Source organism: Amblyomma maculatum, chromosome 9 (genome assembly GCF_055883805.1).
Source record: "Amblyomma maculatum isolate TAMU_Amacu chromosome 9, ASM5588380v1, whole genome shotgun sequence".
NCBI lineage: Eukaryota > Metazoa > Arthropoda > Arachnida > Ixodida > Ixodidae > Amblyomma > Amblyomma maculatum.
The window spans coordinates 122,312,339-122,330,120 of record NC_139352.1 but is presented as its reverse complement, the minus strand read 5'-3'; the positions used below and the strand labels follow the sequence as shown (position 1 = coordinate 122,330,120).

At 46.9% G+C, this 17,782-nt stretch overlaps 1 protein-coding gene across 1 annotated transcript in view; it reads right to left on the bottom strand.

The window, feature by feature from the left end:
* The window catches only part of UQCR-C1 (Ubiquinol-cytochrome c reductase core protein 1), a 99,251-nt gene that overhangs the window by 56,958 nt on the left and 24,511 nt on the right, over positions 1-17,782 (bottom strand). The window contains exon 6 of the mRNA XM_084579516.1: positions 14,192-14,307. Coding sequence (XP_084435642.1) covers positions 14,192-14,307 — 116 coding nt within the window. The remainder of the gene's footprint in view (positions 1-14,191; positions 14,308-17,782) is intronic.

The following is a 17,782-nucleotide window of genomic DNA, read 5'->3' as shown; positions in this document are numbered from 1 at the left end:
TTCCGCAATAAACGTTCCTCACCGCGGTCTTGATGCGAGGACGTAACAAAACGACGTACGTAAAAAAAAAAAAAAAAAAAAAAAGTGACAACTGAATGTGCTGCAACTGCAAATCAAAGTGAAAGAGGCGACACTTGGGCATTAGAAAGCAAAGAGACTACATTCCTGGAGGTTTATAGCTATTTTAAATTGTAAACGTGTGCATTGCACCAGTGAATGTCTGAGAGCAGAGAGGAAGCGTGCTTCCTCTGCAGCTTTTCAGACTGCAGCAAAACGAAAGCAGAAGGGCAAACCCAATGCAGATTACTGTCCAGGAGCCTTCTAGGCCACAGTGGCCTGCATTTCTACAGTTTTTGTTTGATTAAATTAGTGTTTGACATTGCAATTCGTTTTTTTCCATTTTTCTCAAAATGAAAATTTTGCCTACCCTTCTATTTTGCAGGTGGCATTGTGGCTCTCCTACTCGTTAGATTGTAATGATTTTTTTTTTTACTGGCTCGTGAGTGTTAAAGGAACACAATAAAGCTATTATACAAGGTCTCAACTGCATGAAAAATTTTTAAACATAAGAAGATGTAGAAAGGGGGTGGTTGCACTTGTGAAGCTGAAACTTAAAACTTCCATAACTTTGGCTTGTAGTAAGGCAGGAGCACAAAACTTGTTTTATTGTGTTCCTTAGACATTCAGGAACAGATCCATGTGCATTTTAGCAATTTCCCTTCAGTAGATATTTTTACAAGCTTCCCGCAAGTCTGGAACAGCAAAGTTGCTGTAACTACTCAGCAAATTTATGTAGAAGAAAACTAACAACATATTTGAAACCAGCACAAGAATTTACATAAACCTTGCGAATTTCATACTGACAGGACAAATATTAAGAAAATTTTGCTCAAGACCCATGTCCCCCCTTAAGTGTTCAGTTTATGTTAAAAGATTGGTTTAGTTTGGTTTGTTGGGTTTAACGCCCCAAAGCTACTGAGGCTATGAGAGACGCCGTAGTGGAGTACTCCGGTAATTTCGACCACCTGGGGTTATTTAACGTGCACTGACATCGCACAGCACACGGGAACCTTGCTTTTCGCCTCTATCAAAAAGTGGCCGCTGAAGCTGGAATTGATCCCGTGTCCTTGGACCCAGAGTCTAGCGCCGTAACAACTGCGCCACCCCGGCGGGGCTTATGTTAAAAGGAAGTGAGTGTGCCTGAAATGAGGGTCTCTATGGGGAGCCGGTAAATAGGAGCCATTAACGCTGCCCCATAGTACATTTAAAAGGCGAAGCTCAAATGTTTTGTTTTCGACCGCCATCTACGGCGGCTGCTGCTTCTCGGTGGAACAAGATCCCTACGCTATCTCATAAATGCAAATTTATTCTCCAAATTTAAAGCAAAAAAGGTGTGCGATACATGCAAAAGTACTTCCGCCTAAGTTGCAATGTTGTGCAACATGTTAATATACTGTCTTTGTAAATAAATGTAAATACCGTATTTACTCGAATCTAACGCGCACCTTTTTTCCGATATATCGTGTCCAAAAATTGGGTGCGCGTTAGAATCGAGTACGACCCGACATCATATCGCCATCGGCATTTCAAAATGGCCGCCTGGTATGCACTTCGAGCCTACTAGCTGGTCTAGCTGTCTATGCCTAGCTGCAGTAGCGTCCTTCGTGTGCTTTGGTACATGTGCTTTGGTTAGCCTACCCGTTTTCTGCGATTGACCGACCAGTATGGACGTGCCGAAGATTCGTCGAGTTCATCATGATGCCGCATTTAAGCCGCATTTAAGCCAAGCGAAGCCGCCCGCTTCTTTGCAGAACGTACGCTACGGTGCAAGTCCTTTTCTTCAGCTCTCCTGGACCCAGTTGCTGTCACATTTGTACTGCATTCTTGCAGAATTGCTGCTGCTGTATGCTTGCAGCCGGCATTGAAGCGCAGCACAGCTTCTGCTGTGGCTGCTTCCACAGCAAACAGTGATGAGTGCCGCTCTTTGTGGATCAAGGTCCAGATGACCGAGTGGAAGCTTTCGTTCGAGTTCTGGGTCTTCCCCCGAATGCACCTCTGCAGCAGGCTCTTCTCTGATAAACGACTATAAACAGGCAAAAGAGCATCAGCCACATCTCTTGGCAGACTGTAATTGTGCTTTGGTGCAGGCTCCTCTTTTGCCTTTGCAGCGTTGTGGCGGCACCATGACTTCTCACCGGTAGGACACAAACTGTGTTTGGGGCAGTCATCAGTAGATGTGATGTGGTAATATGTCGCCATCACAGCTCGCTGCATGGCATCCACATCACCTACATTTGATCGAAGCGCTCGGCCATAATATATTGCCAGCTTGTCAACTAGATCAGCTGTCAGCCTTCCTCTGCCGCCAAGACTTTGCTTCCCTGCACCCTTGTGTCTCTGCAAGAGGTTGCGCAAATCTGCTCCCATACGCTTGTGCACGTGATTTATGCAGTCCTCTTTGACTATTTCAATGTAGCCATAGATTGCAGCATCTTTAAGAGCACTGAACGTGCGACTGTCCCCATCGCATAGCATGGTTGTGTAGCGCATGTTGTGGCGCTGCAGAGATCTTTCAAACAGAATTTTGCCAGCCTCTACTTCCATTTGACCAGCCTTGGAGTTGGTGTTTTTTTGGCACTGGTGGCGTGATTTCCAAAGTTCGTAGCCGTCAGTGTTTGGCTTGGGACCAATTTCGCAGCCCAGACAAAAGTTTGACAACACCACATAATCAAGCACGTAACCAGTGAAGAGTTCCACAACGGCACCGACGCCTATATGTGATGAGTGTCCGCGCGTCATCCATGTGCCGTCGTAGCACACGGCAATGTTCCCCCTATGCCCAAAACACAAGTCATCGTAGACCTTCGCCACTGCCTGCGCGGCTTGTGTCATAGCGGTCGTGGCGGCTCGGGTAGCAGCGGGTTGCAGTGTGTTCTTCAGATGCCGTTGAAACGTCTTGTTGTGCATCCCGCGCCGCGACAACCCCATCGCCGAAAAGATATCGTTCATTGCTGTCTGGCCGTTACCGGTCGACAGCATTGCTCGACTAGCCAGAATATTCAGCTCAAAAGGATTGCACCTTTTCTCGCCGTCAACCCTCCGCGAGTTCCACTCGGCCGCAATCTCACCGCAGTTGTCGCACAGCACATCAGTTTTACGGCGAGGCCATAGCTCCGGTCGCTGGTAATTAAACGCACGCATCCACGACACGTTTTGCACCGCACGGCATCCAGAAGGATATTCACAATGCTGAGGTCAATTACCGCATAGGAGGCTGTTCCGTCCGCATCTGACTCTGCGGACGCACCACTTGCATCGGCGAACAGCGCGGTCTTTCGTGCCGTCGCCGGCGTCGATACCAGTCTATCAAGCGTAGCCTGCTCACGGGCACTCACTTGAGTTATGTCACTGTTAGTGACAGGCGCGGTATCAATACGTACACGACTGCAGTCAGCACGAAGAACGGCGCCGTTGTCCAGCGGAATCGGAGAAGCGTCGCCGCCCGCAACGTGATCGTCACACAATCCCGCAGCACTGGCACTTGCTTCTTGCACAGTATGCAACGAAGTCGCATTCTTAACGCGTTTCTTTGGTTGCTTTCGCCCGAACTTGTGCAAAGAGCGGTACTTCTTCGCGCCTGGCATGACTCTCGCGTTGCACTAGCGTGGTCGGCAGAAAGACAAAATGGCGTCACTGAGAGTCCGCATTTCAGGGCTAGCTTGCCGGAACCAACCAAACGACGCCATTTTGATCACGTGCCTTAACCGGCCAATAGTAGCGCGCGCTGCATGCTATCTTTTTGTTTGTTTTTTATGGGGAAGGCGGAGCGCACAGGGTTGCTTTCCGAAAGAAAAAATAAGCCGAAAACGCGCGCTTTCGAACGAGACCAAAATCGCCGCGGTGGAGCGCGTAGTTCTCATGCGCCGGGCGATCGAAATTGGGTGTCGTTTGTCCACAATTTAAAGGGCAGTGGGTGTGGTACTGCATTTTTTAATCGCTATAACTTCATAAATACGCGGGGTATAAGGATGAAAATTTGCGTGCAGATGCGGAATAGTGCGAGGAATACGAAAATGAAAAAATTGAAAATCCGATTTTCAGGCCGATTTTCGGTGCCAAAGAGCCGTGTCCCCCCTTAATGCTAGAACCCTAGCTAGTGAAGCTAGTTTAGCAGTGCTGTTAGAGGAACTAGAGGGCATGAAATGGGATGTCATAGGGCTTAGTGAGGTTAGGAGGCCGGATGAGGCATATACTTTACTGAAGGATGGACATGTACTGTGTTATCGAGGTTTACCGGAGAGGCGACAACTAGGAGTAGGTTTTCTTGTCAATAAGTATATAGCGGGTAATATAGATGAATTCTATAGTATTAATGAGAGGGTTGCAGGCATCGTAATTAGGCTTAATAAGCGGTATAAACTGAAGGTTGTACAGGCCTATGCACCGACATGTAGTTATGATGACCAGGCAGTTGAAAGCTTCTATGAAGATGTAGAATCGGCAATGCGAAAAGTAAAAACGCAGTATACTGTACTAATGGGCGACTTCAATGCCAAGGTAGGGAAAAAACAGGCAGGAGACAAGGCAGTAGGTGACTATGGCATTGGCTCTAGGAATAGCAGGGGGGAGTTACTAGTTGAGTTTGCAGAGCGCAATAACTTACGAATCATGAATACCTTCTTCAGCAAACGAAAGAACCGGAAATGGACATGGAAAAGTCCTAACGGAGAGACTAAAAATGAAATCGACTTCATAATGTGTTCAACCCCCGCCATTGTGCAGGATGTAGAGGTAATCGGGAAAGTGCGATGCAGTGACCACAGGATGGTGAGGTCCCGAATTAGCCTAAATCTGAAGAAGGAACGCAATAGATTAGTAAGAAAGAAACCCATCAACGAATTAGCGGTGAGGGGGAGGGCAGAAGAGTTCAGGATCTCGCTACAGAATAGGTATTCAGCTCTAACTGAGGATGGCGACACTACCCTAGAGGCAAGGAACAATAATTTCAGAAATATCATTACTGAGTGCGCGGTAGAAGTAGGCGGTAGGATAGTTAGAGAGGATACCGGTAAGCTGTCTAAGGAGACGAAAGATTTGATTAAGAAACGCCAGAGTATGAAAACTTCCAATCCAACAGACCAGATCGAATTGGCCGAGATATCAAAGCTAATCAATAAGCGCAAGGTGGCCGATATAAGGAAGTATAACATGGACAAAATTGAGCATGCTGTAAAAAACGGGGGAAGCCTTAAAGCGGCAAAGAAGAAATTGGGCATAGGCAAAAACCAGATGTATGCGATAAGGGACAAGGCGGGCAACGTCATCACTAATATGGACAAGATAGTCAAAGTAGCCGAGGAGTTCTATACAGATCTCTACAGTAGCCAAAGTAGTCAGGATCGTAATGAGATTGGCGGTAGGGAAAAACAGTCAGACGTTCCACCAGTGACGAAGGACGAGGTCAAGAAAGCACTAGAAACTATGAAAAGGGGGAAATCAGCTGGAGAGGATCAGATAACTACGGATTTGCTGAAGGACGGGGGGGATATCGTGCTAGAAAAACTGGCCACCCTGTATACGCAGTGCCTAGTGTCATCGACGGTACCGGAACCATGGAAAAACGCAAACATTATTCTAATTCACAAGAAAGGGGACTCTAAGGACCTTAAAAATTACAGACCAATCAGCTTACTGTCTGTTACGTATAAGGTATTTACTAAGGTAATCACTAATAGAATCAGGACAACCTTAGACAGCAATCAAGCAAAGGATCAAGCAGGGTTTCGGAAACGGTACTCTACTATCGATCATATCCATGCCATCAATCAGGTGATAGAAAAATGCTCGGAATATAACCAGCCCTTATACATAGCATTCATTGATTACGAAAAAGCATTTGACTCAGTTGAAACCTCGGCGGTGATGCAGGCATTGCGAAATCAGGGGGTAAACGAGCCGTACGTGAAAGTGCTGGAAGATATATATAGTGGCTGCACAGCAACCATAGTTCTGCATAAAGAAAGTAACAAAATTCCCATAAAGAAAGGTGTTAGGCAAGGAGACACAATTTCCCCAGTACTATTCACAGCTTGTTTAGAGGAAGTATTCAGAGACTTGGAATGGGAGCAGTTAGGGATAAGGGTAGATGGAGAATACCTCAGTAATCTGCGATTTGCTGATGACATTGCCTTGCTAAGCAACTCGGGGGATGAACTGCAAATAATGATTGATGACCTAGACAGAAAAAGTAGAAAGGTAGGCTTGAAAATCAATATGCAGAAGACTAAGGTAATGTTCAACAGCCTCGGGAAGGAACAGCAGTTTACATTAGGTAGCGAAATACTGGAAGTAGTAGGCGAATATGTCTACTTAGGACAGGTAGTAACCGCAGATCCGGACCATGAAAAGGAAATAACAAGAAGAATAAGATTGGGATGGAGCGCATTTGGCAAGCACTCGCAGATTATGTCTAGCAGCTTACCGGTATCGCTCAAGAGGAAAGTATACAACAGTTACATCTTGCCTGTACTCACCTATGGGGCTGAAACGTGGAGGCTAACCAAGAGAGTTCTACTTAAGTTGAGGACAACCCAGAGGGCTATGGAACGAAAAATGGTAGGGGTAACATTAAGAGATAGAAAGCGTGCAGAGTGGGTCAGAGAAATAACTCAAGTTACCGACATTCTAGTGGAAATTAAGAAGAAGAAATGGACATGGGCAGGACATGTAGTGCGAAGAGAGGATAACCGATGGTCGCTGAGGGTAACAAACTGGATTCCAAGGGAAGGAAAGCGTAGCAGGGGGCGGCAGAAAGTTAGGTGGGCGGATGAGATTAAGAAGTTCGCAGGGGTCAAGTGGATGCAGCTAGCACAGAACCGGGTTAAGGGGAGACGCGGGTCGAAAAACGGCGATTTTCAGTAAAAAAGTCACTTTTGTGATTTTGACTGTTTCAGCAACACTGGTCCTTCCTCTTTAATATATAAAAAAATCAGAGCCGAAAACAGTCGCGAAATCATTTAAAAAGTCTGTTAAAGCACGCAAGGTGGCTAAAGAAGGGGCAGATACGACCCATGTTCAAGCGCGTGACGCGTCAAATCGCGGCGTCGCACGCCACTGAAATTTTGCAAGGCGGCAGGCCTACGCTTTTTCTCCCTAAAGCTGGCTTTGCCGCTTCACAAACCCCCAGCAAGTAATAAAAAAAAAAAGTTTCGCCGCCCAAACCTAGCATTTTCACTGGCCATTTAAATCACGTGGTGCGATTTCGACCACGCCATTGGCTGTCAGTGTGGGAAGCGGCCATTGCTCGTCTGCTCTTCATGCGACGCGTAGCTCGCTGTCACGCTTGCCCGCTAGTTTTCTCTCGGCGTGTTTTCAAAATTTCACGCATCTTCGTGCTCGTCGCTGCGATAGAATCCGAGAAGAAACGTGACTTTCGGTGTCAAAAGTACCGATCAAACCACGCGTTCAAGGGAAGTCACCGGCAAAGTGAAACGGCGTGCAGTGGAGACGTCCGCGGAAGCTAGGCCTAACCTCGGCGGAGGCGACACTTTTGACAGCTCGAAGCCGGCTGGGCACTGAAGTTTCAGTGACAGCTTAGACGATTTCGTCAGTGCATTGGATAAGAAGATAAGGATCTTCGAGCGTTGAGGAGACCTAGTACAGCGAGTGCCTTTATCGGCGAGATCGGTGCCGCGAACGCACTGGCGAGCGAGCAGCATGTCAGGAGCGCGGACGGTGCTAACTTTCCGCTCGCGAGTTGGCCAAGAAGTGAAAAGGACTCTCGTCGTTTCTAAAGCTGCGTTGCAGCAGTGTAGTGTGTGCCACGTCCGTTGTGTCGTAGTCGTGCGCGGTGTGCAGCTCCGGTGGACAACGCCCTTCAGCCAGCCCGAGGGAGATTTTTGCCGTGAACGTCAATGCAGGGGTTGCGGCGCTCGTTATTGGTGCTGGATACAATCAACTTTCCCGATTTTGTGTGGTTCCTGGTTTGCCGAAACAAGTGCACCATAAGGAGTTTAATGCCATAACAAAAAATGTGCACCTTGTGGTTACAAAGCAGTGGCTGACAGAAGCAAGGTCTCAGCATCACTAAATAGCCAAGAAAGCACGCCTTGAGAATGCTGCTCACAATGTCACTGTTGGAGCAACATATGATGCTGGTGAATTCTAAAACTGTGCACTGTATCATAATACCCTGGCCTGCATTGTGTGCAATTTTCATGCAGATAGTGCTGCTACAACAGCAATAAACAGCTTTTGTATCTTTAAATCGCATTTTTCTCGAATTCGTATTTTGGGCCGAATATGAGTTTTGTGCACAATATTTTATGTCGTTATTTTAGTTCAATCAACACCAAATTTGGCATGCATAATCTTTAGGATGTGTAGAATGCAAGTATCTAGGTTTAAATGCAATCAGCAGTATTTTTGGGCAAGCAAATTAAAAAAATTATCTGGTGCTAGCCACTAAAAACAAGGCACCAGATATAAAATTGTCTCAAAACATTGCATGCCAAGGGAATGTTGCTATGTTGCTTATTTGCACTCAGTGGAGTGTTGGGGACAAGAAGAACTAGTTGGCTCTGCCCTACCATGCTTGCTGCTGTGTACAGCAGCTGCACAAACATGCATTGTTTTTCACTTATGCATGGCATTTAGAATATGAAAACCTTAAGCTATTTTAAAACTAAAAGCATATTTAGAAAGAGGAGATCAATCTCTATAAGTGGTGCAATTTTCATTCACCTAGCATCAATATTAAGAAAAAAATGTTTTCGAGTAGCATCTCCCCTTAAGTGGAGAAATATGGGAGAGGCCTTCGCCCTGCAGTGGGTATAATCAGGCTGATGATGATGATGATGACGCCCATTCATCGGAATTTCATGTGTGAACTTAGTTTGCCTGAACATCCACCGAAAATATCTAAAACCCTTTTTACAACTTGCGGTTTCTCGTTCTCGTTACCCACGTACACGAACCCAATAAAATCATCCACATACATAAACACCTGACAACACATTTTTCTTTTTCCATGCACACTGCCACGCGCTTGTCAAACTGACCTAAAAAGATTTCTCTTAAGTATGGGAGCTATGCAAGAGCCTATGGTCGACGACCGATTTTTCGGACACCCAATTTTTCGTACATGCTTGGTTATTCGAACTTTCTCCCTATGAATATGAATAATCCGAACTCGCCACCGTGTCTCGGCGGCTAGGCGCCCAGTACATGGCCAAAGAAAGACCCCCGTGATATGGCGGCATAGTTACGAGACTGTGCGCGTCCAACATGGGAACAAAGAAAAAAGCCAGGTGGCAGCGAAGAATGCGTAAAGCCTAACCTTTACATGACCGGCGTGGCAGCCGGCGGCGTAGGAGGCGGCAGCTATTCGCTATCTGTTCTACGTGACTCCGAGATTTGCAACTCAATGCTCTTTAATTCAACCCTATTAATTCGGAAATATGGATAAGTATTTCTGTCGGCACAGCGCCAGCCGATGCACTTGTAAGGCAGACGGGCACTACGCGTCTCACACCAATTAAGGGGGGAGGTTACCTTTGAATACCAACTTTGTTGTTTCTTGAGATAATTGAATGAAATTTTCAGGGTAGACTCATGGCACAGCCATTTGAATAACTGCAAAGTTTCATGGAGCTGTGCCCATTGGTACTCAAGTTAGAGAAGTATATCAGAATGGTTCACATGGGTTCCTTGTTCCATGCCTGGTGAACTTGCAAAATGTGTTGGCACTATGAAATTCATTATGAAGGTTTCTCAATAGGTACCACAGGGCAAGACAGAGCCCTTTTTTTTAATTCCCCTTCTGAAAAATTTTAGCAGTGAAGTGAGGTTAGTGCCACTACCGTATTTACTCGCATAATGATCGCACTCGCGTAATGATCGCACCCCTGAATTTTGAGGTCAAAATTCCATTTTTTAAATTCCCCGCGTAATGATCGCACCCCGAACATGGAGCCGCCTGGTGGTTGATCTGCAGTCATCCCGCAGCGAATGCATTCCGACGAGTTCCCAACCTAGTCTAGTAACGTTGGAGTTCCCATGATTCCATGCTTTGCGGCATTCGCCATTTTGCAATTCGGCAGCGTCGTAGCGTGCTTTGTGTTTTTGTGCGAGTTTACGCCATTTCACCATGGGGCGGTATGCCAGTTACACCGCCGCATTCAAGCTCAAGGCTGTCGACTATGCACTGGAGCATGGCAACCGCGCTGCTGGTAGGCATTTCGGCGTGGACGAAATGAGGATACGCTATTGGAAGAAGCAGCGCGAGAAGCTGATGGCTACGAACAAGACACGGCAGGCTTTCCGTGGACCCAAAACGGGCAAGTTCCCTCGTGTTGAGGAGGCGGTCCTAGAATACGTGAGGGACCTGCGCAAGGATGGTTGTGCAGTGTCATTAGAAATGATACAGACGCAGGCGCGCACAACTGCCAGGAAGCTGGGAATCGCCGCAAAGGATTTCCGCGCTAGCTCCGGTTGGACGACTCTCTTTATGCGACGGAATGGCGGCCTGAAGTCATTCCTGGCGGCCTGACTTCGCTGCTGCAGCCTCTCGACGTGTCTTTGAACAAACCGTTCAAGGACAACGTTCGACGACTTTATGCTGAGTGGATGGCGATGGGCCAGCATGATTTGACGCCGAGCGGAAAGATTAGAAGGCCATCCGTGGAGATGCTGTGCTCGTGGATCACAGAAGCGTGGAGCAGTATCCCCGACGAGGTAGTGGCTAAGAGTTTTAAGAAGACAGGCATAACTAACGCTTTGGATGGAACGGAAGATGACTTCCTGTGGGATTGTGAGGATGCTCCCAGCGACGACACTGCCGTTTCCGATGAGTCGTGCAGCAGTGAAAGCGAGGATGGCGAGGATTCAGACTTTGATTAGAGTACTGACGAAAAAAAATAAATGGGCATTGTGCACTCCATGTGATGCTTAATGTGCGTGTTTATTGTGAAGGTAAGCCTTAGTCAGCTTTTATTTTTGGTTGTAATCGAGATATATGTTCTAAGACGTCTGACCTGCAACTTGTTTGCGTTTTCGGTGCTCAAAAATTTTTTGTAGAAAATTTACCCCGCGTAATGATCGCACCCCGAAATTTGCGTCAGTATTTAAAAAAAAAAGTGTGATCATTATGCGAGTAAATACGGTAGACGATGATGCTGCCGTTGCTGGCCTGCTGACTGACGACGGCATATTATCGGAAGACGAAAATCATTCTGATGAAGACGATCGCGATGTCGCACCGTGCAGGAGGCCGCGGAGGCCCTCGCTATACAGTCGCCGACCAATTTTTCGGACTTGAAGGGACCCGAAAAATGGTCCGAATAATCGAACAGTCCGAAAAATCCGTGAAGCACAAAAAATCACTTTATTCAGAGGAAATCGGCTTAAAAAAGTCGCCGATTTTACCTTGCGGCAAATTTCTTTTGCTGGCGACGATTTGCGCTTGTATTTGCGCCAAAGTTGTCGTTTCGCTGTACACGCTAGACAGCAAGTTCACAGCGTTCGTAATTTGTGCAAGCGATGGCTGTGGTAGGCCGCCCGAGTCGTCGTCGGAGTCCGACTCGTCTTCAGGTTGAAGAACCTGGCGTACAAGTTAGTCGTCCGTGAGGTCCGCACACATATCGAGGCCGTCGTCCACTTCAACAAACTCGCGGAACGTGGAGCCCGTTGGAATGTCCATTCCGTTCCCGCGAAGGTCTACGATGAGGTCTTCGCCACTGTCTGCAGTCAAATCCTCAGAATCGTTGCAGTCTTCTGCGTCATCGACTTCATCGGCGGAGAATCCAGCGTGCCTGAAGCAATTAGCAATTGTTTCCGCTCTCACTGCCTTCCACGCGTCAGCCAGCATGCTAACCGCCGCAAAAAGATCCGTGGCGTACCTTTTCCCGTTGTCAAAACAAAGGACTGTGCGCCGCAGAAGACGGGTTCGATAATGCACCTTAAGGTTTTTGATCACCCCCTGGTCCATTGGTTGGAGCACGCTGGTGGTGTTTGGTGGCAGGTATTCGAGCCGAATGGCTTTCAGGTTGTCGAAGGTGCCGTGAGCCGCGCAGTTATCAACAAAAATAATAACTTGTCGCCCCTGCCGCTCAAAACTTCGGTCGAGTCGACGCACGTAATCTTCAAACAAAGCATGAGTGATCCATGCCTTGGAGTTGCTGCAGTACCACACGGGAAGGTTCTTCGCGCCCTTAAAACACCTAGGATTTTTGGATTTGCCTATCACAAGAAGTGGCAGCTTCTCAGTGCCAGTGGCATTTGCACCTACCATTACTGTTATCCTTTCCTTGCTGTGGCGGCCCCCTGAACAGGAGTCACCCGAAAAAGAGAGGGTGCGGTCAGGCAACATCTTGAAGAAGAGGCCGGTCTCGTCACAGTTGAAGGTGTCCTCCGGGCTGCACTGGCTCAACAAGGGCTTCAACTTCGTCTGACGGTAGTCTGCTACCGTGGCTGGGTTGGTGGCTCCGCTCTCCCCGCACATCTTAAAAGACACACCGTGTCTCTTCTTGAAACCGCGGAGCCATCCGTCCGTGAACTTGAATTTTTCAATTCTCATTTTCACGGCCAGGGTCTCTGCCTTTTCCTTCGTGTCGCCCGACACTGGAAGGTTTTTCGCTAAAGCAGCTTTAAGCCAGAGTAGCAAGGCCTTCTCCAATTCGGGGTGATCGCCTTTCCTGTCGTTCTTCTGGCTGCTGCTGTGGGACGCCTCAAAGGCGGAAAAAATCTCCTTATTTTTCACGTAATCCGAAATAGTTTGCTTCGACAGTGCGAACTCCTTGGCCACGTCAGCTTGCGTTCGCCCACTCAGCACTAGCTTTATGATCGCTGCCTTTTTCTCAAGGGTCATGGTAGAATAGCTCCCACGCTTCTTTGACGGACCCGGCAGCACCGGCGGGGCCATGTCCACAGCCCGAGTGCGCACCACACCGCTCGTCAAACACGCAAAAATGAGGCACTTTTCGTTCAGAGCGGTGGAACCGCCGGACGCAATCACAAAACGGCCAAAGGATTGACGGCGCGCCACTCGGTTGACGCGGTCAGAGAAACTCGTGTGACAACACGGCGGACGTATGAGACAAAGCACAAAGAGATAGCTGCCCGCGTCAGCGTTGGCGACAAAAGCAGGTTGACGGCGATGACAATCCGACTGCCACCTCGAAGTGGCAGAGATTGCAGGGGCCTCTCCTGGCAAAAATGAGGCACCGAAACCATGTCAAGCCAATCCAACTGCAGAGCCAATCCACCTCAATCCAAGATGGCGCTTGTTGCGCCGGCGAAAAGCCGATAAGATGGCAGATTTTGGCCTGCAGGGGACTGAAATTAGTCCGAAAAATCGAACTTTTAAAGTCCGAAATATCCGTCGCGAATATGTATGCGCTTCTATGGGGTGACTGACGGTGCCTCACTGAAGTCCGAAATATCCTACAAGTCCGAATTATTGGAGTCCGAATTACCCGTCGGCTACTGTACTAGACGAATTTTGTGCGTGCGCACCACCACCTGATGGGCTTGAAGAAAATCGTTCTTGCGCAAATTTCGGCGACTAGGCAAACAAAAATAACGCAGTTTTTCATGCAATAAAGGTATGTTTATGCGCCGTACATTTTTCTTGTTATTTTCATGGTTCATTCGATAATCCGGAATTCAGTTAACTCGGACATTTTTTCCGGTCCCTTGAGATCCGGATTAACGAGCTTTTACTGTACATATAACGTGACTGGCGATCACAACCTCGGCAACTTGCCTGCCTTGCGCCACTGCTAACTTCTCACAGCGTGTAAAGCGCGATAGGCAATTCGCGACAACGTGCTGCCCAAACCGCTGCTTACATGCACAGTGCAATAGGCGATTGCAACGTGCTGACTACGTGCAGCAGAAAACTGCTCGTGGTGTTTACAGTGTAGCCAGTGATCGCCGATTGAAAAATAGGCAAGCAATGAGTGCAGGCCTCAGGACTGCAGCTGTGGTTTGCCCGTTAGTATCATCAATAGCGGTGTGGGAGAGTGTTCGAAACATTTGAAATTCTGCACACACTTCACTCCAGCCGGGCATTTTGATGAATTTGCTTTAACAAGATTAGCATCACAGAGATTCTACTGTAAATACTGAACAGTTTCCATCATCATTTCACAGCCTTTCTAAATCATTAAAAAGAAACCCATCTAGACCGTACCTCACTCCCTGTGAAGCGGCAGGGCAGCTCGACAGGTGGAACCTTGGCTTCATAGTCAGTCTTGACTGAACCAAAGTGCTGCTGGGCCAATTTAACCAGCTCGTCATGTTTCACCCCTGCATTGCACAGTGCAGAAATGAAGTATACCATCACAGCATTAAGAGCGGTGGTTAACAAAAGTACAAAGAAAACAATGCGGCATTCACATGAAGAAAATGCATTTCACATCTCTTGTACCACCAAGACATTCCCCCTGCTTGCTCACCCTCAGCATTAAAAATGAGCTGCACTTGTGCGAGCCACGTAAGAAAAAGCTCAGGTTGCTACCACGCACCAGGGACTTTCGAAGACCCACATTGCTGTCATATGTGAAGCATTTCACTAAGGCCTTTGAAGCTCCACAGTTATTCTCTGCTTTCCATGTGACAAAAATTTGCAGACTTATGTTAAAGGGAGACGCGAGTCCTCGAACGATCGAAAATGGTCAAAAAATCGATTTTGAGAAACACCCAATTTCTGAAGGTTTTCGAGCACCTGCACTCAAATTATTAAAGCTGAGGTCGTTCAAGAAATGCGATAAATTCGGTTTTCAAAACATCACGGCAGCCGCGAAATGCCTCCCAAGAAGAGAAAATTTGTTCGAAATTCCCGCACGCACCGCGGGCGTTCCAGCCGGCCGATCGCCGCCATCTTGGGCTTGGTTTGAAGCTGTTTTCTTTGTGCGCAATTTGCGCTATCTCAAAATGGCGTCGCTCAAGCGGTATGGCTGCGAGCACCGGTTTTCCGAAGGCCGTTTATGGTCTCTGATTGGCTGTCAAGTGCGCCGTTCCGCGTCTCCTATTGGCTGGCATGACCTGCACGTCTTTTTTTTCTTCTTTGTTTCGCGTTCGCCGCCGAGGCTGCCTCTTCGCGTGCGTCTGCGTTTGCGTTTCTCGACGAACCGTTTTGTGCGATCGTTTTTTCCTTTTTTCCCCTTGCGATCGAGATGCCGGAAAACGGTAGCTTGTAACCGTGCACGCAACGAGCCTTTGGAAGCCGTAAGAAACAGGCATGGAACAAAAGCCAGAAGGCGCGGGTCGCAAGCGTGCTGTCGGGACTTGCGTTACGACGACACCGCGAGTTCAAATTACAGTGCGAACTGCATCTCGGATCACGATACACTGATGCCGCCGCCGTGTACTACTCTACGGCAGAGCCGATGCAATGTGTTGAGCAGTCGGCACAAAATCCATTTTGTCGGGAAAGTCGGCGACCCAACGTGAGTTTCACCGCGGCCTCAGCGTGGAATGCGAGGCCAGTACAGAGTTCACAATTGTGGACATGAAAGCGTTACCAACTTAATTACGCACTCGAAGCGCGGAACCTACAGCGAGATCGCGAAAATGCCAGCGGTCAATCGCACGAGCGTCACAATGGAGGTTTTCAGGGCCACCCAACTGTTTGCCACAGGCCACCTTGGCACCCGCTAGTTCCCTCAAGAAACCGTTTGCAGGGCTCAATATATTATCCTTGGAGCTGGACATCCTAGCCCCGCGCTCTTGTCGGCTTTTACAAAAAAAAAAAAAAAGAAAAAAAAACAGATTTTTTTTTTTTTTTTTTTTACAATTTCGTCATGTACACATCTGCAAAATTTTTAGGAAATGTTTCGTTGGATGGAATAAGACACTTTTTGTTTTGCAGGGGGACAGATAGGGAACACTGAAATAAAATCTGCACTTGAAGATTCCTTCCAAAATTTTCTGCAGTGAGAGCCAAAACTTCAAATGCGATTTTCTTAACTTCATATTTTTTGCCAACATGACTAGCTTTACGGAACTTTTCATTACATTCTTGTGGTACAATTTTAACAAGTCTTACCTCGTTGCATTCAGGAAGAACTGAACTGTGGAGCTACGCTATTTTTATGTTGCTAGGTTGAACATATCAAATTTGGGGGAGAGTAATGTCAGCTAATTATATTTAGAAATTATGGGGCTTCGGCATAATTGGACATTTTTATGTGGTAATGCACCTCAGTGATAATATAAATAGCATAGCTCCACATGGCAGGTCATTGGCTACAGCTACGTTTCAATCAGAGCCACATAATATTGAGGGAAAGTGTCTTAGTCATCCGTAAGAAATGACCTAATTAGGTATCAGTTATGTTTCCATAGTATGAGAACTAATTGAGATATAGTAAAACAAATTATATTTTTGAAAACAACAGGAAGAAATACATTAACACACCGAATTTCATTGTGATATCTCTAATAATAAAAAAATTTGTTTTAAGACCAGTGTCTCCCCTTAAACTGTCGTAGGCATTTTACGAACGGAGTCATTATTTCTGCTGCTTGACACACTTGCGTTTTTTTCAATAATGTTTGTGACATCATTGGTGCATTAATTGGAGCATTGTTCCTAGCTATGAAATATGTATCAGTTCGCTAATTTTGCGGTTCTAAAACAGTTTTGCCGAGTATTTCAAAAAATGTTTTTTTTGAACCAGAGGCAGGGGATTCCAGGGAATGTGATGCGATAATTAACGCAAAATGTTCAAAACATCCCTGCAGCTGTCTTTTAAGCACTTTAACCCATACTTTCCATGCATACAACTATGTATTTATTCGTCTCTTGTTCTCCGAACTTCATAATGCTTTCTCAAGTGAATAAAAAGTGGGTAGGTCAATGTGGTGAACTTGAACCACATCCTTCTCTGCTATCATGTTTTTTCTTTATATTTCTGGCGTTTTCAGAAGTTGTAGACCCATACAGATGCAACATAATCAACCGTGGTTGTAGGCTAGTTAATGGGACATTGTAAGGAGCAAAACCGAAGAAACGGCCGGACCACCCTGTGCTGCCTCCTTGCTTCAGTCCTGCCGTTTTCAGATCTCAGTCCTCAGTCCTGCTCTATACACTGCCTCGGTTATTATCCTTTCTAACCCATATTAGTTTCAATTTACAATATTTCTCATTTATTTAACATGTTTACAACAATTCATGTCAGCAGGTCCAAGAATTTTGAGTGCGCTGAAATTGTTACAACAGCTGCGGCCCTTCCTTGCACCAGTCCTGTCTATTCCTTCCAAACTGTCAGGTTCAAGCCCCCAGTGACATCCTATATCTGGTGTTCCTCCACTGCTCATGGACACTGCTGACCAGGTAGGCATCAGCGACAAGGACCCTGTGGCGTGGTCGCTCTGGGTGGTAGGCCAGAAAGCAGTGATGGAACGCCATGGCATGATCTCAGGGAAAAAGGGAGCAAATGCCACTTTTTCTGTGTCTTACTTTATCATCAAGCTAGATAGAGAGACCCGTGTCTCATGATCACAAATGAGTAATTTTTACCAGGAACAAAACGCACTCAAGCCAGAAAACGGCAAACTTCTTGAGTTGAGAAATTTCTGAGCCCATATGACTGCCAATGCTGCAGTGCGCCAAATGTGACATCAAATAGGAGCCACGCACTGGTGATGACCAAGTCAGTAAAAAAGAATGGCTTGCAATTAACTGCTCAATGCTCTGGCTATCCCAGTTCATTTCTCTACTCAGTACACCTGCAAGGTTCTCACAAGGCAAGACCACTAACGCACCAAACATATGCGC